Source organism: Scyliorhinus canicula, chromosome 9 (assembly GCF_902713615.1).
Source record: "Scyliorhinus canicula chromosome 9, sScyCan1.1, whole genome shotgun sequence".
Lineage (NCBI taxonomy): Eukaryota > Metazoa > Chordata > Chondrichthyes > Carcharhiniformes > Scyliorhinidae > Scyliorhinus > Scyliorhinus canicula.
In genome coordinates, this window is record NC_052154.1 from 61,840,572 (window position 1) to 61,867,646 (window position 27,075).

The 27,075-nt window shown below is 43.1% G+C and overlaps 1 protein-coding gene across 1 annotated transcript in view; it reads right to left on the reverse strand.

Annotated features, from left to right (window-relative positions):
• The window catches only part of LOC119971345 (epithelial splicing regulatory protein 2-like), a 36,464-nt gene that overhangs the window by 1,207 nt on the left and 8,182 nt on the right, over positions 1 to 27,075 (reverse strand). The window contains 13 exon segments of the mRNA XM_038806758.1: positions 1,066 to 1,183; positions 4,233 to 4,413; positions 5,467 to 5,659; positions 6,308 to 6,506; positions 10,418 to 10,636; positions 11,940 to 12,241; positions 13,706 to 13,748; positions 13,838 to 13,970; positions 20,534 to 20,644; positions 21,083 to 21,137; positions 21,222 to 21,245; positions 21,248 to 21,319; positions 23,786 to 23,900. Of these exon segments, the coding sequence (XP_038662686.1) occupies positions 1,094 to 1,183; positions 4,233 to 4,413; positions 5,467 to 5,659; positions 6,308 to 6,506; positions 10,418 to 10,636; positions 11,940 to 12,241; positions 13,706 to 13,748; positions 13,838 to 13,970; positions 20,534 to 20,644; positions 21,083 to 21,137; positions 21,222 to 21,245; positions 21,248 to 21,319; positions 23,786 to 23,900 (1,737 nt within the window). The 3' untranslated portion in view covers positions 1,066 to 1,093.

Genomic DNA, 27,075 nt, shown 5'->3' on the forward strand with positions numbered 1-27,075 from the left:
ATGCTACATTAAATCAGGTACAGACAAAAATGAATAAAACAAATGCTGGAAGAAACAGAACAGGAAAACAGTAGAACTCAGGGAAGCAATGAATTTCCACCACAAGACAGCAAAGTTGCTCTGCAACTCTTCAATACAGAATTGCACAGCAGATAAAACAAGAGTAACAAGAGGTTTAGCAAACGCATCTAGATAAGTGTTTAAAATAAAGATTAAGGGCAGGGCATTGAACTTAAACTTAAAAATGTTAAGCTGCTTAAGCGTTACCACAACCACCACCTTTGCCTGAAGTTCCGAATCGTCAAGATTGCCTCGAGTTTAACAATTTAGAGCTTGGGTGGGCTGTAAAGTGGTAAAAGCAAAGGAATAGTTTGCTCTGGATAATTCAGTAGAACTATTTTCAAAGCCAGTACTTTTATTTGTTAGAAAACATTGATTCAAAATGTCTTCCCTCACACTAAGTCCATTTCTTCTACCAGTGTAGAACTTTCAACCTACTTATTTAATCTCTGGAGCAAATGGAGGTTGGGGGGTAAAATTCCATGAAAAACTTTTATTGCCCTCTTCGTAATCAAGTATCCTTCACTCAACCTGGTCTTGCTGCCATTCATATCTTCATCTCCCCCCCCTACTTCTTTTAAAACTGCAGAGGAACCACCAAGGCCAGTGGACTGAATCATCCTATTCATTTATTTACAATCCAGTTGTGATCACTCCAGCTCCTTCTCAGAAAGTATGTGCAAGAAACATGAAAGAACTTCTTGTTTAAGTTTGCGTGCAAAGTGATTGTAGTGAGAGTGAAGAATTCAGCATTACCTTAGCCATGCAAAGAAAAGTTCAACTTCTTTCCCCGTTTGGAAAAAGCACCACAGCTCAACAAAACGGTGCCTGCAACCACCTCACCACGTCTTTGCAGCACATCATTGGAAGGGGTCAAGAAAGGTGATAGCAGTCCCAGAGAGGAGGTGAAGAGAGAGAAATAAAAATCCCAGTTTTGAAACACCACCTGATGTCACTCGAGAGTGACGCCTGGCCACAGAGCCAGCTGGGAAGTTTCTCTCTTACCTTATTTGAAATTTGTAATGACGGTCATCTACAAACAGACCCACTCTTTGGGTGCCTGAAACATACTCCTTGCTTGTTCGTTCATCTGAATAAGGCCGCTGTAGTCATCAGGTGCATACTACAGTACAAGTTTGAATACATGCATCAGTCAAAAGGAACACAGCTTGGTGAGTTCAAGCTTCACCATAAATCCCAAAACCTAGAAAAAGTTCTTAACCTGGACATTATAACTTGGCAAGAGAGAACTTTTAACTTTTACAAAACTTGTGAATCAATTAACAGTCGTTTAGACTGCAAGACTAAAGGCGTTAATAATTTGTTTTTAAAAAGTAAAAAAGCAAGCAAGTAATATGGATTAGTCAATCAGAACTAATGCAGCTTTAACATACATCTCCATTAAACTGGTGCATTGCAAACATGAGTCATATTCGGATCATGGCAAAACAGGATAAGCCACAGACGTGAAGCTAGTATTTGACCAATATATCAGCCATTTAAAAATTGACATACTCAGCACACATGCTTATAGAGGCCTGTACGATTATCCAAACCTACAGATTATTCATAATAAAGGTTTGAAATGCAAAAATACAATAACATGTAAAGCTTTGAATGGGATCAAAAAATAGAAACAAGGCAGTGAATAATTCACTCCAGCTATTCATTTATAATGGCACCCAAATTCCAATGCCTGATAAGATTTCAAATATGGGCAGCACAGTGGCAGTGGTTAGCACTGCTGCCTCAGTGCCAGAGACTCTGGCTTGATTCCAGCCTTGGGCTGTGTGGAGTTTTCATGGACTTCGTATCTGTGTGGGTTTCCTCTGGTGTCCTCCCAAAATCCAAAGATGTGCAGATCAGGTGGATTGGTTGCAGGGATATGGTGAGGGAGTGGGCCTAGGTAGCTCTTTCATAGGTGCTCTTTCATAGGGTCGGTGCAGACTTGGTGGGTTAATGGCTTCCTTCTGCACTGTAGGGATTCAATAGATACCTCAACCTAGATGTGGCATCAATTCATATTTTCAAAATATGCTGAGAATTCTCTTTTATGGTAAGATGTGAGCACTTCAAACAACATAGTTCAAATGGTAAAATTTATGGTCGGGGGACGGGGAGGGGTAGAAGTTATAATACAGCTATGGGCTGGAGAATAAATGAGATTGGGAAGTGCCTGTTCGGTCTTTTCCATTTTCCAAGATGTTTGAAGCTTACTTTCATCACACCTGTAAAAGCACAAAATTCTCTCCTGCCAATTTGAAGATTCATACTTTGGTAGAAAACTGCTTCAGGCATCTGAAGCAAAAAGGAGTCAAAATTACAATGGAAGCAGATGGTGTACATTCACAAACTCACAATGTAGTCACAATCTGTTGTTGAATCATTAATCCTGGCATAGGCCCATCCACCATTTTATAATAAACCATTACCTTTGTGACTAATCCTGCCCAGCAAAATACTCCAGGTTGGATTGGCTAGGCTGTGCAAATATTAGCATATTACCAGACCTGCTTGCATTGAATGCAATCGTAAAAATGTGTTTTTTTTGTGGGAGAGGATGGATGGCTGGCAGGCAAAGAAAGGAGATCAGCAAAGGATAAGATATAAATATAAATGTTAGCTGGAAACCTCCCAAATAAATGAGCGAAAACAAACATGTTTATTAAGTGAGGGCATTCAAATATTTGACAGCCTTATGACTCAGTTTAATGTTATACAGTCTCACCCTGTGCAATAGTCCAGGCGCAATACAGTGGAAGAAAAGAAAAAAACATCCAGGATTTTAACCTGAACTGCAAACAATGAATCAAAAAGATTAGTTGGTTTGTCTTCCTTGTAGCTAACCTTCTTGGTCTATTCTGGAAGATCTACTTTGAGATATTACGTTGGGATGGTCAGAATTGGCGATTTTAATATATAAAAAAATGGGAAAACGTACAACAACAGCAAATACTAAGACTGGTCTCTGTTCAGAGCTCAAAAAAGGCACACACAAAAAACAAAAAAGAAAATCCAGATTAACTGGTTTGGAAACCAAATCGAGCACCTTTTAAATTTAAAAGTCTTAATAGTGTGTGCATATGTTGCCATTTTCAGGATAACACAACAAACTGTGGACCAGGGACTAAAAATGCTTCATGCTCTCAAGAGGAGGAAATGTGTTGTTTTAAAGTTCCCCTTGCATATCTAGCAACTGATTATATTCTGCCACTGAGTAGGAACAAAAACACTTGGTTTTACTATAAAGCAGTAAGTCCACACCCTGGTTAATAATGACATGTTTGGGACCATAACTGCACAAAATGGCTTCCACATTGATGAACTGTACATCAGGGAAATAGACTCAGAAACTAGTTCTAACTTTACTTGGGTGATTTTACTAGAATGTTTTAAGCTACAAGTCCACAGGCAGAACTTGATACAAGATCGTCAAAACTAAAGCTGGCATCAAGATAACAGAGAAGGGTAGAAAATAATAGCAAAGAATATTAAATTCCAGTCAAGTAAGGTGATGCAAATCACAATGGATTCCTGGATCACATTTAAAAGATGAACTCATTAAATTTATTTGGGTGCAGTTTTGGACATGGTATTTAGAATATGGCAGGTCTGGTATTACTGCAACTGCTCATTATGGTGCTCACACATGCAGTACAAAAGCTCCACAAAACCAAAAATGATTCTATACAGGGGGGGAAAGAAAGAGGTGGGGAGGGGCAGGGAACCCAAAAACCCACCACCATCTCATTTCCACCCCCACCTCCCCCAAGAGATGGTAGAGACCAAACTCCCACTAAATTACATCACCATTGACACCTGTCAGATCAATACCCACAGACAGTGCACTGTAAACTGTGCTCCCATTTTCACATGGCCATACCAAGCTAGAGGCGATCCAAAATGTATTCACTTTAAGATCAGCACGTCATTCAACACATCCAGGAGAGCAAGAGAAATGGAACGCATGAGAAAAGAAATTGTTCAGTTAGACATCCTTACGCCTTCACAAACAAGAGAATTATAATACAGACAAACACACAACAGTTTTAAATGTCTCATTGCAATCCTGAAAAAAAAAAGGAGGCACAGGTGCAGAATATCCTCAAATAAAATCATTCTGTGGTGGATTAGGAAAAAGACCTTCAAGAGTATGAAATAACGATATTTACCTGATATCCTTGGAAGAAGCTCAGGATGTCTTTCGTTGCAATGTTATAAGGCAGGCCTTGCATGCGAACGAGTGCTCCTGGCTGCGGTAACACAGCATGGGTAGCTGATGAGGCTGCAGCAGCAGCCATTGCTGCTTGGGGGGCTGCAAAGTATCCTACTGTCGTTGGAGATACTGGAGGGCTGGAATGAAAGTGGTATAAAAAAAAACGTCAGTCCAAATATTCACAAAAAGGGACGGTAGCTTCCCAAGAGGTTTCAGTACATCACAAACAAACATTCTTGACTAAAAGAGAAAAGTGCAGAGGATACTGGAAGTCTGCAGAGGGAATTGGATAGGTTAATTGAATGGGCGAGGGTCTGGCAGATGGAATACAATGTTGACAAATTAGGTTATCCATTTTTGGTAGGAATAACAGCAAACGGGATTATTTAAATTATAAAATATTAAAACATGCTGCTGTGCAGAGAGACCTGGGTGCGCTAGTGCATGAGTCTCAAAACGTTGGTTTACAGGTGATTAAGAAGGCAAATGGAATTTTGTCCTTCATTGCTAGAGGGATGGAGTTTAAGACTCGGGAGGTTATGCTGCAATTGTATAAGGTGTTAGTGAGGCCACATCAATTGTGTTTAGTTTTGGTCTCCTTACTCGAGAAAGGATGTACTGGCACTGGAGGGTGTGCAGAGGAGATTCACTAGGTTAATCCCAGAGCTGAAGGGATTGGATTACGAGAAGGGGTCGAGTAGACTGGGACTGTACTCATTGGAATTTAGAAAGATGAGGGGGGAATCTTATAGAAACATATAAAATTATGAAGGGAATAGATAGGATAGATGCGGGCAGGTTGTTTCCACTGGCGGGTGAAAGCAGAACTAGGGGGCATAGCTTCAAAATAAGGGGAAGTAGATTTAGGACTGAGTTTAGGAGGAACTTCTTCACCCAAAGAGTTGTGAATCTACGGAACTCCTTGCCCAGTGAAGCAGTACAGGCTCCTTCATTAAATGTTTTCAAGGTAAAGATAAATCGTTTTTTAAAGAATAAAGGGATTAAGGGTTATGGTGTTCGGGCCGGAAAGTGGAGCTGAGTCCACAAAAGATCAGCCAAGATCTCATTGAATGGTGGAGCAGGCTCGAGGGGCCAGATGGCGTACTCCTGCTCCTAGTTCTTATGTTGTTAAAAGTCCAAGCATTAGATTGCCATTAACATTAACTCGGACATGCCGCTGAAACATTTACCTTGGATAGTAGGTTGTGTAGTTCATATAAAGCTGAGTCGCGGTTGCCTGAGCAGGGTAATAGGCAACTGCAGGTGGTGGGGGCGCCGCTGTCCGTGTTGGAGCCAACAGGGCTTGGGATTGATAAAGCGCTGCTTCAGCTGGTATTACAGAAGTACAAGGGGAGAATGTTGGATACGTGGGTGGGGAAAGACCTGCAAGATGAACAAACAAAAATGACGAATGAGAATAGCAAGGTATTTAACCATCTTGTGTATCTGACAAGAGTCCCAAATACCTTGGTGCATTATTGGCATTTAAGGCGTCTGAACTCCACAGGCAGCAGGCATGGCAATGTTGCCAATAAATTCTCCAAATCCAGTTTTGCCTTCATGCATATCCTTCATTGTAATTTGGTGTTTTGCTTATCCCTACATTTTTTAAAACTACACAGGTTCAAAATCGTGCAGGTCAAATGCTAATCTGAACATGCATGACATCTTGGATGTTAAGCATGAGACACACCCCAGTGAATGGCCACCTTATTTTCAACCCATTGGCGATGATGCTCAGAGTTGCCAAAGAGGAAAAATCCTATAACCAGGCAGACCTAATGCAGAGCTCCAGAAAGTACCCCCAAAAGCAAAAAATTGCCCAGTACAAATGTCCAATTTCGCCATTTGGTGAAGGGGGGGAGTGGGGAGAAAAATAAAAATCAAAACTTTTCATTCAGTCTCAAGCCTTGATTAATGAATTGCTGATCATGGCAAACCACAAAGATGAAAAGGTAAACAAAGCCCCAGGCTCCACCTACCACAATTTCAGCCGTTAGCAGCAAGAGAGCATCAGAATTCAAAACTTACATGGTAACTTACATGGCGGCGGAGACAAGCCACTACGATTTAAAGTGCCACCCATTAAAACATAGCTCATTTCATCTCCAGAACACTGAAACACTTCCACATATCTATCCTTCATTGTCTTCTTGTGACATTTCTGTGCAACCATGAAAGCACGATCTGCTGACTTCATCTGAATAAAAGCATCGCCTGAGGGTCGGCCCTGGGTGAGGGGAGATAAAACAAATAATTATTCAGAGCAAGAACCTGATCTTTTTCCTCTTTTTAAGCAAAGCAAATCCACCATTGTAGGGGTGGTGGTGGTGGTGGGGGGGGGGGGGGGGGGGGGGGGGGGGGGGGGGGGGGGGGGGAGAAGGGGGCGTAATAGGTCTCGCATCTGTGGAGAATGAGAAGCAGAATTAATGTTTCGAGTCCATTATGACGGCTCCTGTAAAATGTAGAGTCATTTTGGACTTACTTTGTTTCTCTCTCCACAGATGCTGCCAGACCTGCTGAGTTTTTCCAGCACTCTGTTTTGAATTGCCATTTCATAGAATCTACAGTGCAGGAGGCCATTCGGCCCATCCAGTCTGCACACCAGCCCTTCCCTACTTAAACCCATGCCTCCACCCTATCCCCGTAACCCAACCTAACCTTTTGGGATCTCGACTGGTTTAGCTTGAAGTCAACCCGGAGATCTTGGCCCAACTTGAAGGCAACTCAAACAAAGGCCCCCATCGACAAATCACAGCTCAAACACGATATTAAACTCCCACTTCGAGAGTGATGGCCTGCTTCATATGTAGAAAGTCTTAAATAATGGGGGTGTTTTTCGATTGAAGACCTTCCTCTCCCCTCCCTTTATTTAGGAGCTAACCTCAAGACCCAAGCAAAAAAACCATGAAAAGTCAGAGGATATTCGTGCAAGTTGCTGTGGTGCCAGTGACTTTTTCCTACCCCCTCCTATTGGTTGCAAAACTGCTTCAAGCACAGGCAGTTTTATGAACCCAGTTAAACCATATGCAAATTATTGAAATAAATATGCTAAAGAGACAAAAGGTGCTTTTTAAAAAATTTCACGCTCACGATTTGCAAATACTCCCAGATTTTTATTCCCTCAACCTACCCAAACAATATGCATTTAGAATAATTTACATGCTTTTATCTTGTAGATAGCTGCACCCAAAGTTTGGTTGTTCATTTATTTTAAGTGGCAATTTGAGCAATCAATGTGAAAGCTAAAACAGCAGTCAAGTCGGATCTATTTTACTAATGAGAAGACAAAATTACTGAGAAGACAGAGCATTTTAACACTCAAAATGGAGGACAACCTTCAGTATACTGGCTCATGTGGCAAAACTATTAACGGTGAGATTGTGAATATTTGGGAGAAACCAGCAAATATCAAGGAGACTTAGCAACAGACCTTAAGAAGGGATCTCAGACAGGATGCCTACAGCATAGATATGAATAGGGTTTTCCCTGTAGCAGTGGCTACTCAAGGATCAAGATGGTGGACTGATCATGTCTTTCTACATTGCTGACTCCAGTTGTACTAATATTATGCTCATGGAGCATTGCTCTTTACAGCAAGTTAGCTCACAAGAGCCTCCCTGCCTAAACCTGTTTGGGCTCGGAGCTAGTCCCTGCAACCATTATTTGTTTTGCTCAGTGCTTAATTTGATTAATCCAAAGGCATGTTTGAAAATGAAAACCTGGTGTTAAAAAGAGACGAGGCAAGTGGTTTCATGCAACTCTGTTCAGAATTGGAATATTAAATTTAAAACAGATACAAATTTCATGTTGAATTATGTATTCAGAATTTGTGACCATAAGGCCCAAGTTTTGACATGGTCCATTTTTCGGTAGAAACAAATGTCAGAGTTTTGGCATGGGTTGGGGCTTCAAATTAGAAAAGAGCTGGCAGATCCTTCATGAGCATTCATATACCAAAATCAGTATTTGGATCACTTCAACAATCAACCTTTGACATTCTTGCTCTCGCAATCTCAAATGTACACGCACGTTCTATTAATGTAAAATGCCAATTGACAATGTTACTCGTCATCAAGGGGCTTGAAAGCGAATCTAGACTAAATACTGAAGATGTCAGCTGAGACTGCACCAAATGCAGTTGTTCTGGAATTGAAAGCCATTCTCCATAACGGTGACTATAAAAACCATTGATGGATCACCGAATACAGGGTTAACGGTAGGGTTCTTGGCAATGTGGAGGAGCAGAGAGATCTTGGGGTCTATGTTCATAGATCTTTGAAAGTTGCCACTCAAGTGGATAGAGCTGTGAAGAAGGCCTATGGTGTGCTAGTGTTCATTAGCTGAGGGATTGAATTTAAGAGCCGTGAGGTGATGATGCAGCTGTACAAAACCTTGGTAAGGCCACATTTGGAGTAGTGTGTGCAGTTCTGGTCACCTCATTTTAGGAAGGATGTGGAAGCTTTGGAAAAGGTGCAAAGGAGATTTACCAGGATGTTGCCTGGAATGGAGAGTAGGTCTTATGAGGAAAGGTTGAGGGTGCTAGGCCTTTTCTCATTAGAACGGAGAAGGATGAGGGGCGACTTGATAGAGGTTGATAAGATGATCAGGTGAATAGATAGCGAAGACAATCAGAGACTTTTTCCCCGGGTGGAACAAACCATTACAAGGGGACATAAATTTAAGGTGAATGGTGGAAGATATAGGGGGGGGGGGGGGGATGTCAGAGGTGGGTACTTTACGCAGAGAGTAATGGGGGCATGGAATGCACTGCCTGTGGAAGTAGTTGAGTCGGAAACATTAGGGACCTTCAAGCGGCTATTGGATAGGTACATGGATTATGGTAGAATAATGGAGTGTAGATTAATTTGTTCTTAAGGGCAGCACAGTAGCATCGTGGATAGCACAATTGCTTCACAGCTCCAGGGTCCCAGGTTCGATTCCGGCTTGGGTCAGTGTGTGGAGTCTGCACATCCTCCCAGTGTGTGCGTGGGTTTCCTCCGGGTGCTCCGGTTTCCTCCCACAGTCCAAAGATTGTGCGGGGGGGGGGGGGGGGGGGGGGGGGGGGGGAGAGAGAGACACAGACAGACAGAGACGCAGAGAGGCAGAGAGGCAGAGAGGCAGAGAGGCAGAGAGGCAGAGAGGCAGAGAGGCAGAGAGGCAGAGAGGCAGAGAGGCAGAGAGGCAGAGAGGCAGAGAGGCAGAGAGGGAGAGAGGGAGAGAGGGAGAGAGGCAGAGAGGCAGAGAGGCAGAGAGGGAGAGAGGGAGAGAGACAGAGAGGGAGAGAGACAGAGAGGGAGAGAGACAGAGAGGAGAGAGAGACAGAGAGGAGAGAGACAGAGAGGAGAGAGACAGAGAGGGAGAGACAGAGAGGGGAGAGAGACAGAGAGGGAGGAAGAGGAGAGACAGAGAGGGAGAGACAGAGAGGGAGAGACAGAGAGGGAGAGACAGAGACAGGACAGAGAGGGAGAGAGAGAGACAGAGAGAGAGAGAGACAGAGACAGAGACAGAGAGAGAGGCAGAGAGAGAGAGAGAGACAGAGACAGACTCCAGATCCACAACACTGTGGTGGACACCGAATTGCCCTCTGCAACTGGCCGACATGCGACTCAGTTTAAAGGGAAATTAACAATGGGTAACAATTGCTTGCCTTGCCAGCAATGCTAATGTCCCATGAAAGACAGACCAACCACAAACTCCTCATATGCAATGCTCAGACACTCCCAGTCACAGTAACTTCCTAACTTTAAAAACTCCAGTGGAACAATTAACCCATCAGGCACTAACACAACAGGGAGGTTTACCAAGAGACTTTAATGTCACTCTCACATCTCGCTCCCTCCCAATCACCTGCCCAAGGGACACAAATTGTCCACAAGCCAAAAATCTACACAAATTACAAACATAGTGGCAGTCAGCTTGCTAAGTAAACAACTTGAAATAGGTTTGAATTATTCATAATTCAATGAGCACACTTGAAAATGAGGTGGATGGCATTTATATATAGTTATGTCAAAAGTACAGAGAAATTGGCTAATTGAATGGAAAATTCAGAAAATTTCCTTTTATTCAATCTCAAACAGCAGCTTGCATTCTCAAAAGGGTAAATATATTACATATGGGGAAGAGATTTAAAATTACCTGTTGATTTAGTACCATGTGAACACCATGAGGTTTTATGTCAATGGTAAATTCAGCCATAAAGTCCAGAATATCCTCAATGGTTGCTGTATAGGGAAGGCCCCGTAGACGTATACAGTCTCTGGTATGCCCAGTGGCGATGAACGGCTGAGGTAACACAGGGATGATAGGAGCTGGGAGTGTTGATATTAGTGGCGTAGACATGTATCTATTTAATACCTAAGACATTGGTAAGAAAAGAAAACTGTTGGAAGGAATTTACATGTAGAAATTTAGAAGCTGCTCCAACACTTACACAGGAGCATTAAAGCCACACCTATATTTCAGTTGTGTACACGTGAAGTAAGCTAGGAAGGTGCAGCAGAAGGCTGGAGTCAGAAGCAAACATGACTTGAGATCTTGCTTTGTATTATTCCTTCAGGCTGTACCATCTTACTTTGCTGTGAACGAGCCTCACTTTCAAACTGCAACTTCCCAGCACCTCATCCTAATGTTAACAGCTCCAGCATGCTGGATAATCAGTACAAGGAAAAACTTAGCCCATTTTATTATGGAGAGATTTGCACGGTTCAGATTTTGCAAAACAATCAACGTTATATTAAAACACCAGACATCGCATTCTCTCTCAAAACATTCACATGCCCTACTTCAAAAGGAACAACTTTGTTTAAGGTTTGGGGGAGCAAACATCAAAAATAAAAATGCCAGATGAAACCAGACTCAATCAATATTAAATTTCAATCACGTGTCAAGTTTTGGCATATTTTCTCCTAAGATGTTGAATTTTACTTTCAAAAACTAGTCCATTATCTGAAAGTAGCTGTTAAAATGGTTCCTAAACAGGACATAATGTTCCCCAGAATTGGTTAATCATCACTAAATGGTAGCCTCTACTCACTGGGAAGCAACTTTTAAAAAAGCACCAATTAACACCCTCTACCCAAAATTGAACTTTGAAGAATGTTATTTCAAGAGTGACTTGCATAGTTTGGCTGGCAGTAAACAAAGCCATTAAATAAACATGCACAACAGATTTGAATAAAAACGGAAAGATTTAGAGTTATGGAATGAACTAATAGCTGGCATGGGCAGGATTGATTACATTGTCTATTCTGTGCCATATGGTTCTATGACTTGAAACAGGGCAGTCAGCACCAAAGTTGAGAACTTGCAGAAAACATGTGATGATAGGGCAGCACTGTGGCGCAGTGGGTTAGCCCCGCTGCCTCACTGCACCAAGGTCCCAGGTTCGATTCCGGCTCTGGGTCACTGTCCGTGTGGAGTTTGCACATTCTCCCTGTGTTTGCGTGGATTTCACCCCCACAACCCAAAGATGTGCAAGGTAGGTGGATTGGCCACGCTAAATTGCCCCTTAATTGGAAACAAATGAATTGGGCACTCTAAAATTTATTTTTTTAAAAAAGAAAACGTGATGAAGTAGAAGAGGTAGACCATAAAATGAGAAATGTTTATTCATTCGAATAGGTTACATCAAGATCATAACAACCGCAATAATACCAACCTGCTGTACTTCTGCTGCAGTACTTCTAAACAACTCAATGTAACGCTTCCCCAGTATTTCCTTGTGCTTTTTAAGTGCGTTTTGTGCAAATTCTTCACAGGAAAACACCACAAAAGCATCCCCAGTAGGTCTGCCATCAGGGTACTTAACAAAGAGGAGCCCCTCCTTGCCACCTGTAACAGGACACTCATTTCCAAAAAAGCCAAGGACATCATCTACGGAAGCTGTGAAAGGTAGTCCACGCATTCGTATTATAACTTGGTTCTCCTTCGACAAGAATTGTGCCACTTCATTCGAAGTACCTGCATTTAAAAAGTAATCTTTCAAAATTGTACTAACAGTGCATTGATTAGATAACCACCTTCTAATTGTTCCAAGATCGATGATATCGGCAAGGATCCTAGACTAGTTAAACACCAAATTACATGAATTATGAAGCAGAAAATTTAGTAATTTTGATACGAAATCAATAAAGAACAAACCTTGAGCAGATTACAATGGTCACTTGAATCCCAAAAGGGTTTACAGCCTTGTAATCACTTCAGGGGTTTTACTGAAACAGCTGTCCAATATGAACAGGTTTAATTATTTTACTGAGTCACCGCCATCAGGCGCGAAATAGAAAATGTGGCTATTACGCAATCGTGTTAACTGGGCTCCTGCTTCATAAACTAATTGCTTGGGAGGGGATGATCATGGCAAGATGGTTAAAAAATAAAATAAAATCCCACATTTTCATTAGAATTAAACTACTTCCTCTCTTCCCCCTCCCCCCCCCCCCCAATCACACCCCTTTTGAAAAAAAAACTAGATTAGCAGCACATTCAGGCTTCAGTGCTCGTCACCCATTTCATTTGAAAGAGGAGTTGTAAAACTCGGCCAGTGGCAGCCATCTTAGTTTCCAGTTAGGCTACAAATATTACTCATCGGGAGTGAAATCAACATGCACAGATTCAAGGGCTTAGGACAGAAGGTAGGAGTTGCTATTATGGTGGCAACGCACACATCCCCCATACTTAAAGGAAAAGCAAGACTCATTCTGGAAAGATCCTTCAAGGTGAATTCGGCTGGAGCAGGTGTGTTGAGTTGATGTCTGTTACACTATCTCTACCCCGCTTGAGCAGACTCTCCCCAGCAAGATATTTCTCGTGCCTGCCTACATTGGCAATGTCATCAGAAGATTCAACTGATGGAAGGATAGAGCAGAATTCCAGCTAGTTCTATCCCTGTAAGCAACAGTATCCTCAGTGCTAGTGGTTGCCAGAACCAGGGAGGCGAGACCCACCAGATGCTGCAAGGCCTTAGCGAGGGTAGTCTTTGTATGGATGGGCTCTACTGAAGTTAAGTTCCTACAATGGAGTTAGTTAGCTCATTTTCATCCAGACCTGCTTGCACTCCTCCCTTGCTACCCCTTTCTCCAACCCCATCACTGCACCTCCCCTTTCTCTTCATACCCCAACCGCAAACAAGATGATTCAGCAGTAACACTGCTGGCAGAAACACATTCTCACTAAATGGAGGTGCTCTTCAGCAAAGACAAGAGGCACTTTCTTTTTTAACAAGCAGAGAAATAAACTTGCTTGGCTGTGGTTATAGTATGCAGCAATTTCGGGGTCATAGCATTCATTTGAGTTGTAATAGGCCATTGGGAATGCACCAGCATGTACAATATTTAAGATGGATCCCCTTCAGTATTCAGGGTGGGGGGGGCGATGAGATTAGAAACCACTGATCTCCTGTATTCCATGGTTGTGTTTTAAACTTACCCCCAGCAATTTTTAAGAATTCTTCTCCAGTAGCTTTGTACACCTGAATGGAAAATAATTTTCACAATCAATTTTCATTTGAGCTTTGCCATTTAAGAGTGACATTTAAAGCTATTTCACATTCGTGCCCACCTCAATATATCTACTTCCCATGTGATGCTTATGCCGTTCGAGTGCAAGGTCTCGGTGTTCTGGATTGATGAACCTGACCAGAGCTTCTCCGTTTCTTCTTCCTTGTGAGTTGAGACACAGTGCTACACCACCTCTACAATAAAACCAGTGAATTTCCATTAGAAAACTATTCGCTGATTTATACAGTTTTACCAATCACAAATATTGAGCTTTCAACCCACTTAGCACTTACAATCCTGTTGAAGGCTGTTAACATTCAAGAAGAAATCGGAATACCTCGTTTTAACAAAGAGAATCACGTCACAAGATTTTGCTTCAAAAAAATACAAACTGTTTAAGTTACACAAAACAAGTACCATTACAATATGATTCACTCAGGTTTACAGCAACGGTTATTTACTTTTGCAGGGATCACTCAGGAGTGTGCCAGAGTTCTCTAGACAATTTGCCTCAGCTCCAGCTCAGAAGTAAATCTTTCGGGGACTGTAGATGGCTTGGTCCCTTTTCCAATATTTCAATGCTTAATTTGCTTGGGCTTTCTTTACCACAAGACATTGGTGGGACCATTGTAGACACTTTCACTTGTAGGTGATCTTCCATCTTCAATTGCTTCACAAATGCAAATGGAGATGAAGCCTCACCTGCACTTCACACGTGGATGGAGACTGTTTATAGTACTGCTCTATCTAACTTTCATTTATTTTGGCCATTTCCCTCAATGAACAGCAATGAACAGCAAATTACACAAGGTTCAATCGACAACTAACTCTTCTCAGCAAAAGACTACCAGATGTATTAAACCTTAGACTTCACCCCCCCCCCCCCCCCCCCAGACAAAGTTTGCTCTAGGCTATTAATCTAAAAGTTATTAGTTAATCAATCTATCCCTCATTTGTAATTTATTTTGATCTTTATAACCTTTCAGTGTCCACTAATGGCTTTTAAACTAATTTAGCTCCAACTACCAAAAGAAAACATCTCTCTGGAATGCCCTACATTGGGTTGGATTCTCCGTTCGCCCGCACCAGATTTCTGGTTCAGCACGCCGGTGGGATGCTCCGTTTCGCCAGGTGGTCAATGGGGTTTCCCATTGTGGGGCAGCCTCACGATGTTGGGAAACCCCCGGGCTGCTGGAAAAATGGAGCATCCCGATGGCAGAGAATCCAGCCCATCATGTCTCCACCTGATGCTTAATGATCTTACCTTTCTAGCTATTAGGACAACATGGCTGCGACATGCCTTTTGACAAGACAAGAGCAGGAGAGAAAAGTGCAAAACAAACCTTTGATTCACCACTTGTATAGACTGGCAGAGGGATGTCACCTACACTGGTTACCTTCTTAAAATATTGCATATTTTTTTAAATGATAAAAATGAATTGATACTGGTGTTTCCATCTCCAAGTCTATTCTGTTCTACTTCCACCCAAAACCAACCATTTTCCAGCCAAGAACACACTATGTATTATGTAATTGGTATTAAAGTATTTCCCTCCTTTCACTTCTCCACCCGAGATGTTCTCTCTTGGTCACCTCTCAAAAGTAAATGTCTAGCCATAGCAGAGTGCCTTCATTGCACTCGTGCTGTTGAGACATTTGGCCACGTCACTATTTCCTGGAGCAAAACATTGAAAGTCCTAGCCATAGCCTTCCACCCCACCATGGACTCCACATCCCTTGTCACTGCCCAAGTCTCCCTCGCCTGCTAAGGTCTGAGTCAGAGCTTGGCTATTTGACCTCGAGCAGTGCATACAGTTAATACACTGTAAAGTGCATTACCACAAGCACCAATTGAATCAAAATGCATTTCTTCCAGAGAATTAGATAAACAAAGTATTAAGAAGGGATATGGAAAGCAGCAGGGAAATGGAATCAGAATAAGCACCAAGATATTCGAAAATTATAGACTGATACATCACAGATAGAGACCGTTCATCCAATTGTGCTGGCTCTTTGGTAGCGGTGTTGAATTAATCAGATTCTCCTGCTATTTTCCATAGCGGTGTTATCTCCCCCTCCCTCCCCCATTCAAAAGATTTATTCAATCTGAAGTTATAAATTTGCCTCCACACCATTTCGGAAAGTGCATTCTAGATCACAGCTTCCTGTGTAAGTATTCTCCACATCACCACTGGTTCTTTTGCTAATTATCTCAGTAGCGAGCATTTTGTCACTGGAAACAGTTGCCGGAATTCTACGGACATTGGAATTCTCTTTTCCCGCTGACAGCAACCCCCCCCCCCCCAGCGACGCGGGATGGTTTCCATGAGAAGTTCCATTGACAAGCTGTAGACGAGAGACTCCCGCTGCCAGCGAGCCTGGCTGGGGGACTAGAGCAGTGATTTTCAAACTTTTTTTCTGGGGACCCATTTTTACCGACCTGCCAACCTTCGGGACCCAACCTGGCCGACCTTCGCAATCCCACGCCGGCCGACCTTCGCAATCCCACGCCGGCCGACCTGCGCGACCCACCATTTTCTCTTACCTTGTTTGTTGCGGACAAAAATGGATTAAATGGTTTTTGGTCCCTTTGGCCCCAATGGTCACTTTGTTTCCCCCCCCCTCCCCGAACTTGAAAAAGAAAAGGCTGCGATCGTATTTTAAAAATGCAGGCGTATTGCGCATGCATGCCCGATCATCAATGCACATGCACATAGTTTTGCTCATAGGCACCGATGATCGGGCACTCATGCGCGGTGCGGACGCATTTTAAAAAAATCTGTTCCTGGCCATTTTGAAGGCCGCTCGCAGCCGGCATTATTAAAAGCCAGCTGTTGCGTGCGGATTTGCGTGATCGGGAGCGCTTCGACGGACGGCTCCGCGACCCTCCCAACACTCGCCCGTGGAGTTTGACAATGCCTGGACTAGAGAACCCTACCCAGTGCAAATAAGGAAAAACTAGAACTTATTGATTTTCCACTCATTGCGTCTATTAATAATGCCAAAGATCAGTATACCTCTAAAATAGCCTTCTCAACTTAAACCCCCCCCCCCCCCCACCAGCAGATAATCTGTTGCTGCCAACCACATTCAGCATTGAACCAGAAAATTGACATTGTCTGCTTCTCAATCTGCCCAAAGTGCATCATTTCATGTTTCTCAACATTAAATGTTTGTGCCTGCCTATTTGTCTATGGGTCCCCTAGAAGTCCATTATCCTCCTTCATGGTTTGCTACATTTCCCAGGTCATGTGAAAATTTTGAAATTATGCCATGAATGCTCAAGTCAAGGACACATCAAGTAGAGCAGTGTTCCCAAAACCAACCCCAGATGAAGGTCACTACTTTCCTCCGGTCTGAAACACTATTTGCCCGCGCTGCAATCGTTGCTTTCTGTCCCACAGCCAATTTTATATCCACACTACCCATGTTCCTTTAATCCCACAGGCTTTAATGCGGCTAGCAAATTTGGTATCTCCTCTCTAGGAAGGTCTTGCAATTCTGGGAACTTTTGACTGCCAGCCCTCCTCTTATGTCTAAAAAGAATTGCATTTACGAACTGAGGCAATGCCACCAACTAAACAGGGCGGGTTCAACCCATCCATATCCAGAAACAAGTGACAGGCATCACTCAAACTAAATTGTACACATATTGCTAAATCTCCTGAAGTGGTCACCAAAATGGTTTCAGGTTAACAGTCAACAACAGGAAGTACTGGGGTTTTTTTCAACCCCCCCCCCCAACATGTTTATTAAGGTTCTACATTTTAGCAAACAACGCAACTAATTACAAAATACATCATAAGCAAAAAAAGCACAACATATTCATATACCCGAGTGGGGGGTGGGGAGGAGGAGAAAGATAATAGGATAACATGACAACCGAAATGAAACACGACACAGCTAAATACACTTAATAGCTCCAGAGACAGGATGAAGCCATAAAAACATGGTAAAATGGTGCACACCCTCCCACGATGCCTCTACTCACAATTACCATGAGAGCGCAGGATGTTTGCACCATGTTGGGGTGTGCACCAATCTCCCTCAGTTCTCGCAGTACTAATGATACATCACAGCCTCCTCTCATTACCCAGGTTCCAATATTTCCCAGCACACACTGAGCACCCACTAAAGTGAACAGGCTGCTCATTCAAACAAGTGGGTGCGACGGTAATAATGAAAAAAGAAACAGGATATCTATCAAAGTTTAAGATTCTGCTCACCCCCAGTCCCCATTAAGATGCAAAATCCAGCCTCTCAGGATGTCTTCAAGAAGAGACATCCGAAGACCCTGCGTTATAGCAGGATACTAACATCTGCACCGGACTTGGCCCAGGCCAGCACATGTCGACACACAGGAATGGAAACCCAGAGGACCTCCAACATTTCCCCAAACCGACACCCTGGATGAAATGGACCTCTTCGAACCACAAGCAAGGCAATGCCCCACTTGTATCAAGGAGTAATTACTCCAGCCCCAGCCAGGGGTATCCCATCACTGAAAAAAAAAGAACCTTCAAGACACCCAACAAATTGGGAGCCCTGGGAGGGAGGGCTGATTCGCTCCTCCCTGGTACAAGGGGGAACCTCCCCATAATCACCAGCCAGACCAGGATGGAAACACTCTACTCACCCGGATGACAAGAAAAAGAACAACCCCCTCAAGGGAGGGGTGCCCGAACTGACCTAAAAGCATCCACCACCACCCCACACTATTTGCAATCACACAAAGGATACCAAGAACAATCCTCATCTTCAGCAGGCCAACCAGATTGACCAACCTCACCTCAGCATACGCCATTTGCAGTTACTCAACTCCTCTAATTTGAATAGCTCTAAAGAGGAGAATAGAGAAACTACAACCTCAAGGAGTAATGAGGAGTCCTATCCTCTCCATGATCAAACAGATTAGTTCTAACTGGGGAGCTGTTCTCAATCTAAGAACTGAACTAACCCTACCATCCACTATTCACCCTCCCCTTGCTCCACCCATCCTCATCAATAACAAGGAGTAAAACGGTGCACAGACCACATTTCATATAACCGACTCATATGATTTTGCCAGAACAGGATGACGGGTGACACTCTCCCTCATATCCTTGCAGGAAAATACAATAATCGACAATATAATCAGAGGGCAGTAACGTCCAGGACTATAGAAGAATTGTAGGAAACCGACACCATTGACGATGCTCCAGAAGGTAGAGGTCAGGACAGGACCAGCGAACACTCATCAAGGATTCCAACGAACAAAGCACCATCACTTTCACCACGCCGTCGCTCCATCACCCAGACACCCCACAGCCTAGGCCCTGCCCAGGGGGAATGACGCGACGCACTTGGCCATTTCCAACCCCTCACAATGAGCAGCGAGAATAGGATAAAGGAGGACCAGTGATCGAGGAGCCCGATTGACCCCTGGCCTCAAACCAATACAACCAGCTTCCAAATCAAGGTCATTAAAGAATGGCAGTCTATTTGCAAACTCAGATCGGCAACTCGCCTTACACCTCTCGCCAGAAACAGGGTTCCGGGAAACACCTTCTGAACCCGTCAGAATAGACCACATCATGCAGCCTGATCTTGACAACATGGGAGGTGAGCCTTTACCAGGGAAAGTGCTTTTTCAAAAAACAAGAAATCTCTCATGCGCCTTGACCATTCTCCCAAGGGTACCTCGCAAATCCTCAAAGTGAGCTCCAACAACCTACAAAGAGCCCCAACATTCTCAATGGCAGCCATCGTCAGGGTGCAGTAAGAAGTCTCTCAACGCCAGGTTAAAGCCCAACAGGTTTATTTGAAATCACAAGCTTTTGGTGTTGAGACCTCTTGCCATGCCCACCCCAGCCCAGCGCCAGCACCTCCACATCATCATCATCAGTACGCACACAGCACCGCTGAGGTGGAAGGCCACTCGCCAGCAACAATGCCACTGCAAGGAGGCTGGGTCTCACCCCCCTCTAACCACCACAGTCAACTGAGCATTTTCACTATTGATCTTGCAAAACACTAATCAAGATCCTAGAGGGATGTCGTGCAAGCCATTTATCCCAAGTAAAAGCAAATAAAAAATATGCCCCAAGATAAAATAAAGGATTACAAGAGGAGCAGAACCAGAGCTCGCAAAAAACACAACCGTTCCTGTGCTCACATTACATGTCTTCCCCCCCCCATTCTCAGTTTTGATGGCAAGGCTGGCATCAGAATACAAGTGGTTGAACACCAAGTAGCATTGGCACAGTACACTTATTACAAGGGGCATCCCAGGGTGATTTACAGATGGGGATATGGAAAGCAGGGTGGTGAGGAAAAGGTTACACAGCAAAAAGTAGGCTTCAAATGAAGTTACTGTGAAAAGCCCCTAGTCGCCACATTCCCATACCAGCCTCCCCGAACAGACACCAGAATGTGGCGACGAGGGGCTTTTCACAGTAACTTCATTTGAAGCCTACTTGTGACAATAAGCGATTTTCATTTTTCAAAACATAAAAGGGAGGCAGAGAGTTGAAGGAACACCGGATAGCCTCATCCAGGCATTACAAGACTAAGATATTTGTTTCCCCACTTTTCAGCTCGACTTGTATTCATATTTCAAAGGACAAAATTGACTTCAGAATGTGGACAATTGGAAGGAAATCCCAATAAAAAGGTATTTGACAGCAATCACATCTCTGGAGACATGCACTCACTCATTTAAACTTAAAAAGCCACAAAACATTCACAGGACTGTATCCTGATGCCAAAGTACACTTACTTGGCTATGTTTAGTCCTTTAAAAAATCTTGCAATATCTTGGTCAGATGATTGCCATGGTAGACCTCTTGCCCTAATTACAGTTTCACCATTTACTCCTTCAGCCTTGCTACTGTAAGAGAACATTTGACATCAATTTCAACCAATTACTGTTCCTTGGAGAAAAATAAATGACCATTATGCAACAATTGTTTAATCACCTTGTAGAGGAAGTCATTTGTCTAAACTGGCTTTAATAAATTGCAGCATGCATCACTTCCCTTGAATGGTGTTTTCTCCTTCTCTTTGGTCTTCCCCACATCATTCAGACCATGTAGCCTTGGCAACTACTGCCGCTGCTCAAAAGCTAGCAGCTGGGGTATGAGCAAGAGTAGCCCAGTTAATTTCCCTCCCTCCTTCACAAGTGGCCAATATTTGCTCAACATCGCCCCACAAATGAACTACAACAGGGACATTAAACGCACAATTCAAAAAGTATTATTTTTTGGTCATACATTTTAGAACTAAATCCAACATCTTCCAAATGCAAATATACAAGTATGCCACCTACCAGGGACCCGTTTCAAATTTGTACTTGACAGTTTCAAAGTTCTTGAACTCATAATCTGAAAGAGAAAATGAACTAACTATACAGCAATCAGTCACTGTTGAAAGACTCAAATATTTAAAAATCAAAAAAAAAATCTTACTGTGAGGTTCACTTAATAAACTCAAATAATTGCACCCATGGTAGTAACTTCAAATACACCACTTTCATTGGCAGTACTCTCTGTGCTTAATGCCAAGTCTGTAGACAGTATTAAGGAAATTAAATTGACAAGGTCCTCCCAACTTCCCATTAACAAAACCAAGATCCTCCCAACTTCCCATTAACAAAACCAAATCAGATGTATGTTTTCTTGCAATTCAGGAGTAGGATAGATTGCAGAGCAGACATACTCCAATACATTGGTAAAAAGTCCCATTTTTAGGGGGAAGGGACAAAAAGGGAAAGTGGACATAGAATAGAAATCCTTGACCAATACGCTAGCTAGAATTCCCAAAATCCATGTGCATATCAACTTTTTCTTTCTTCACGCGTGGGATGTGAGTACCATTGGCATTTATTGCCCATCCCAAATTGCCCTCGAAGGTGGTGGCGATTAGCTTTCTTGAACCACTTTATTCCACGTGGTGTAGTTATGCCCACAGTGCTGTCAGGGAGAGGGTTCGAGTATTTTGACCCAGCAACAGTGAAGGAACGGCGATATATTTCCAAGTCAGGATAGTAAGTGGCTAAAGAGGGGAACTTCTAGGTGGTGCTGTTCCCATGTGTCTACTGCACTTGTTCTTCTAGACATAATAGTTGTGTGTTTTGGGTGGTGCTGGTTAAGGAACTTTGGAGAGTTCCTGCAGTACAGCATGCAGATGGTACACACTGCTGTCACCGTCGGTGGTGGAGGAAGTGAATGTTTGAGAAAGGGTGCCAATCAAGCGAGCTGCTTTGTCCTGGATGTGTCGAGCTTCCCGAGTGATGTTGGAGCTGCACTCATCCAGGCAAGTTCAGAGTATGCCATCGCACTCCTGACTTGTGCCTGGTAGAAGGTGGACAGGCTTATCTACTTTATCATCAGTAAAGTGATGATAGGTGTCATCAACAGTGCTATCAAGTGGCACTTGCTTAACAATAACCTGCTCACTGCTCAGTATGGGGAGTCAGAAAATGAGTTACTGACTGCAGGATTCTTAGCCTCTGACCTGCTCTAGTAGCCACAGTATTTATACAGCTGGCCCAGTTTCTGGTCAATGGTAATCCTCAGGATATTGATAGTGGGGGTTTCGGCAATGGTAATTCCATTGAATATCATGGGGAGACGGTACGATTCTCTCTTGTTAGAGATGGTCACTGCCTGGCACTTGTGCGACACAAATGTTATTTTCCACTCCACAGCCCAAGCCGGAATGCTGCCCAGGTCTTGCTGCATTTCGACATGGTCTGTTTCAGTACCTGAATCACGCAAATGGTTGTGTAGTAATGAGCAAACATCCCCACTTCTGATCTTATGATGGAAGGAAGGTATTTGACAAAACAGCTGAAGATGATTGGACTTAGTATACTACGCAGAGTAATTCCTGCTGTGATGTTCTAGGACCAAGATGAGGGACCCCCAATAACCACAATCGTCTTCCATTGTGCTAGGTGGAGAGATTCTGCAAACCACCCCCCATTGCCATTGACGTAGGGCTCCTTGATGCCATACTGTAAATATAGTCTTGATATCAAGGACAGTCACTCTCACCTCACCGCTGAATTCAGCTCTTGCTGTCCAAGTTTCAATAAAACAGGCTGTAATGAGTTCAGGAGTGGGATGACCCTGGTGGAACCCATACTGAGCTGTGAGCAGGTTATTGTTAAGCAAGTGCCATTTGATAGCACTGTTGATGACACCTACCATCACTTTACTGATGATATTAGAGTAGACAATGGGGCAGTAATGAACTTGGTTTGGTTTTATGCACAGGACATACCTGGGCAATTTTCCACATTTTTTACACTGATGCCTTACAAAAAGTCGTGAATGTTGACTATACATTATTTGTTGTTTTAGCTATCAAGCAGGTCCCTGCAGTTTAGCTGGATGTGTGCAAAAGCAGGAAATAAGGCCCATGAGCTTTTTGTGCCTTCAACTGACAAGATCCAAGCTCTAGAACACCAAACCTAAACTGGTCTCCTTCTCCTTTCAGACACTCCGCAAAACATACTGTGGCAGTGTGGCCCCTTTAAGGGGGCAGGCTCCACAGACCAAGTGACCAGCATGAGACTAATCATGTGGGAGCTGCCGAACCCTAGCCAATGGGAGTTTGCGTGGGGTCCTGGGAGCAGAAACCTGGGTAATGTGGACCAGGGAGCAATGTTAAGACCTGTTGTACAGTATTCAGTGCCGGTTACTTAACTGCCTTTGTCTTTCATCAATAAACCCCTTTGTCCACTAATGGAAGCCTCCAGTGTATGTCTCGAGCCACCACATATACCTCTTTGACCAAGCTGTCATCTTCCCCAACATAGCCTGGTGTCAAGTTTTGGTTCATAATACTGCTGTGAAGGGCCTTGGGAACACTTGCATTAAATGGGATGCTATAAAATAATTTTATACTGTAGTCCAGTAAACATACATCCATTGAGAAAATTAACCTCTGATCAGAACTGTAACCACAGAAAAGCCAGTTAAACCTTTTGAAATGAAGACAGGTGGTTAACCAGAAGGAAGGATACGTTCAGCCATGGAACTGATGGAAAGTTCTTTCACGGAGGCTGCATCTGGACAGCACTTGTGAAATTCCTTCTGCAGGTCATAAAACGAGTAGAAACAGTCAGGGAGCACCAAATTCTACAAAAAGTTAAAGGAAAATCAGTGTTAAATTAAAGTGCAGGAAATCTTTATGGTTAGGGTCTTCACAATAACAGTTTGTGTATTTTAAATCACAGTGATTTTCAAACCAGATCACAAGATTTATTACGGGATGAGTACAAAGTTACATTGAACACTAACCCCCCTTCGGGCACAGGAATCTGCTGCAAGGGACCCTTGTAAACACAGGAGAGAGGTTCCTAGATAGTGGGCGGCATATAGCACAGTAGTTAGCACTGCTGCTTCACAGCACCAGGGACCCGAGTTCGACTCCCGGCTTGGGTCACTGTCTGTGCGGAGTCTGCATGTTCTCTCAGTGTCTCCCTGGGATTCCTCCCACAAGTCCTGAAAGACGTGCTGTTAGATGAATTGGACATTCCGAATTCTTCCTCAGTGTACCCGAACAGGCGCCAGAATGTGACGACTAGGGGATTTTCACAGTAACTTCATTGCAGTGTTAATGTAAGGCTACTTGTGACACTAAAGATTATTATATGGATCATTATGGACCAGCAATCAAGGACTAGGAAGTCAAACCATTTTAGGCCACTTCCCCATTACAACAAAAAAAAAAGAATCTCACAAATAATTGCTAAAGAATCATCAAAATGGATGATGCTACAGTTTGAAGTTAGTGACTCGTATTTCTGTTCTTCTATTGCCCATTTTCAATAGACAACTTGCTGAAATCCGTTATAAACTCTTGGAGGATCACTGAAGTGAATTACATATCGATTTGCGCAATAAGTATATTGAGAGTTGGATTGGCAGGATATGGCAAGGTGCTTGTTGGAGCAGCAACAGCAGGCATCACTGTAAAACATAGGCAGTGTTGCATACAAGTCACATTCCTTATTGTGACAAGCACTGCAAGTTCATTATGACCCAGAGACTATCAGATTATGCATCATGGATAGTGTTGCACCTCGAGAATAAATTAGATTGGCAAAGCCGCCAATTCATAGTTTTCCAGCTATAAATAGACAGAATCAGAATACGATCCCAAAATACTCAAATCCTGCGTAATTTGCCCTATCCAGTTACTGAAATTCAATACCCATTGATATTGCACTTCAAGGGGGACATTGTCAAGTTCCACTCCCAAATTCTCATAGCCCTGACCATTTTTCCTGTGCAGGCATTTCAAAAATCTATTCGAGCGACACTCCTAGGAAACCTTTCAAACATCGACTGTCCATGTTTTGTCACCTTTTTAGGTGAAGGCCAGCAAAATAACATCCGTAGGTCCAGAGTTCACAACTTGCATTCAAAGGTCAAGTCGACTAAAACTTGGTCTAGAAGTCTTATCCCCAATGGTAAAGCAAACTAGGAAAGAGATTTGCAAGACATTGACCAACCCTTCAGTGGCAGATACACATTTGTGAGGTCTTCAGTTCCTGGAAGATACGCCGCGCCGCCCCCCCCGGAATTTAGAAACAACCAGGTTGCAGTAGGTTGAGATAAGTATAACCTAGGTAATTATAATTTCATCATTAGCAAGTAAAATAAATTGAAACGGATACCAAAGATATAGGCAATAGGCACTACTCCATAGAGACAGCCAGCAGCATTAGAAAAGGACCCATTTGGGAAAAGTCTCTTGACTTAGTAAAAATGTAAAATAGCACAAGTTCCTAATAGTATATTTTGCTTTGACTTCCAAAAAAATCATCAACAAGGCAACACAAGACTCATATAGAATGATACAAGAGGCCATTTACCCTGCTCATCCCAGCTCTTTGTTACATCCTATTGAATTTGTCCGGAGACATTTTTCCCATAGTAGACTCAGCATTCATCCAATTCCCTTTTGAAAGTTACTGCTTCACCATCCTTTCAAGGCAACACACTAGATCACAACAACTGTAAAGTTGTCACTAGTCCTTTTGCACAGCACCTTAAATCAGTGTTCTCTGGGCAATGGCCCTTCTACGACTGGAAACACAGTTTGCCCTTATTTACTCTTTCAAAATCATTCCATGATTTATAATACCTTTATCAAATCGGCACTCAATTTCTCTGTTCAAAGAGAACAACCCAGCAATGTTGAATGAATCACAATACATATCCAAGTAATATGCTGCACAACTTAGGAGGAGAACTTGATGATCTTCTGATGTGCCTGCTGCCCTTCTTCTAAGTGAGAGAGTGCATGGCTTTGGACAGTCTGTTAGAAGGGTCATAGCAAATTGTTGCAATACACACACCATTGTGCAGTGGTGGAGGGAGCGAATGGTTACGGATGGTTTGCCAAACAAGCAGATAATGTCATGCCTCAAGTGTTGTTGGAGCTGCAATCAATTGTGCCAGCCAGTTGGTGATATTTCACCACACTCTTTACTGTGCCTGGTCGATGGTGGACGGGCACTGGGGAAATCACCAATTACTTGCATCAAAATTCTATGACCAAATCTTGTGACTGGTCAATGGTAATCCTTGGGATGTGGATAGTGGTGGATTCAGCTTGAATGCCATGGGGTGGAGATGGCTAGATTCTCTTTTGGGAGATGTTCATTGCCTGGCACATGTCGCAAGTAGCATTCATGCACACATCAGCCCAAAGCTGAAATAGCCCAGGTCTCATTGCATATGTACTTACAAACGGGAGTAGAACACTGATGTCAAAGAACATCCCAACCTCTGTACTCATGATGCAGGGAAGATCATTGATGACTGAAGCTGGTCAGACCTAGGACACAGCCCTGAGGAATTCCTGGAACAACGTGCTGGGGCAGTCTCCAACCAATAGAACAACCTTCCTTTGTGCTAGGTTATGATTTCAGCTAAACTATGCTTAAACTAAAAGGAAACAGCACTCTTGGGAGCACCATTGTTAAGCAGCAAGAAATACTAAACAAAATATACAGGGAATCAATATCTGGATGACTGCATGAACCCCAGCTGCAGGCAAGAGCCAATTTCACAAGCTTGTTATTTTATGGATGCAAGAGGAGGACTGGAGGATGAAATTAACACTTGCTCAAAGTTTATATATGATATGCAATCACGATACTAATGAAATTTGTTTGGCAGAATGAAAGGCATTTCATTTCAGGCAAAATGAACAGCATATGCAGTGTGCACTGAAAAACCATGAAAGGGATCAATGGGAGTTCCCACATTTTCACTGTTGAGACAATAAAAAGCTGAGAAT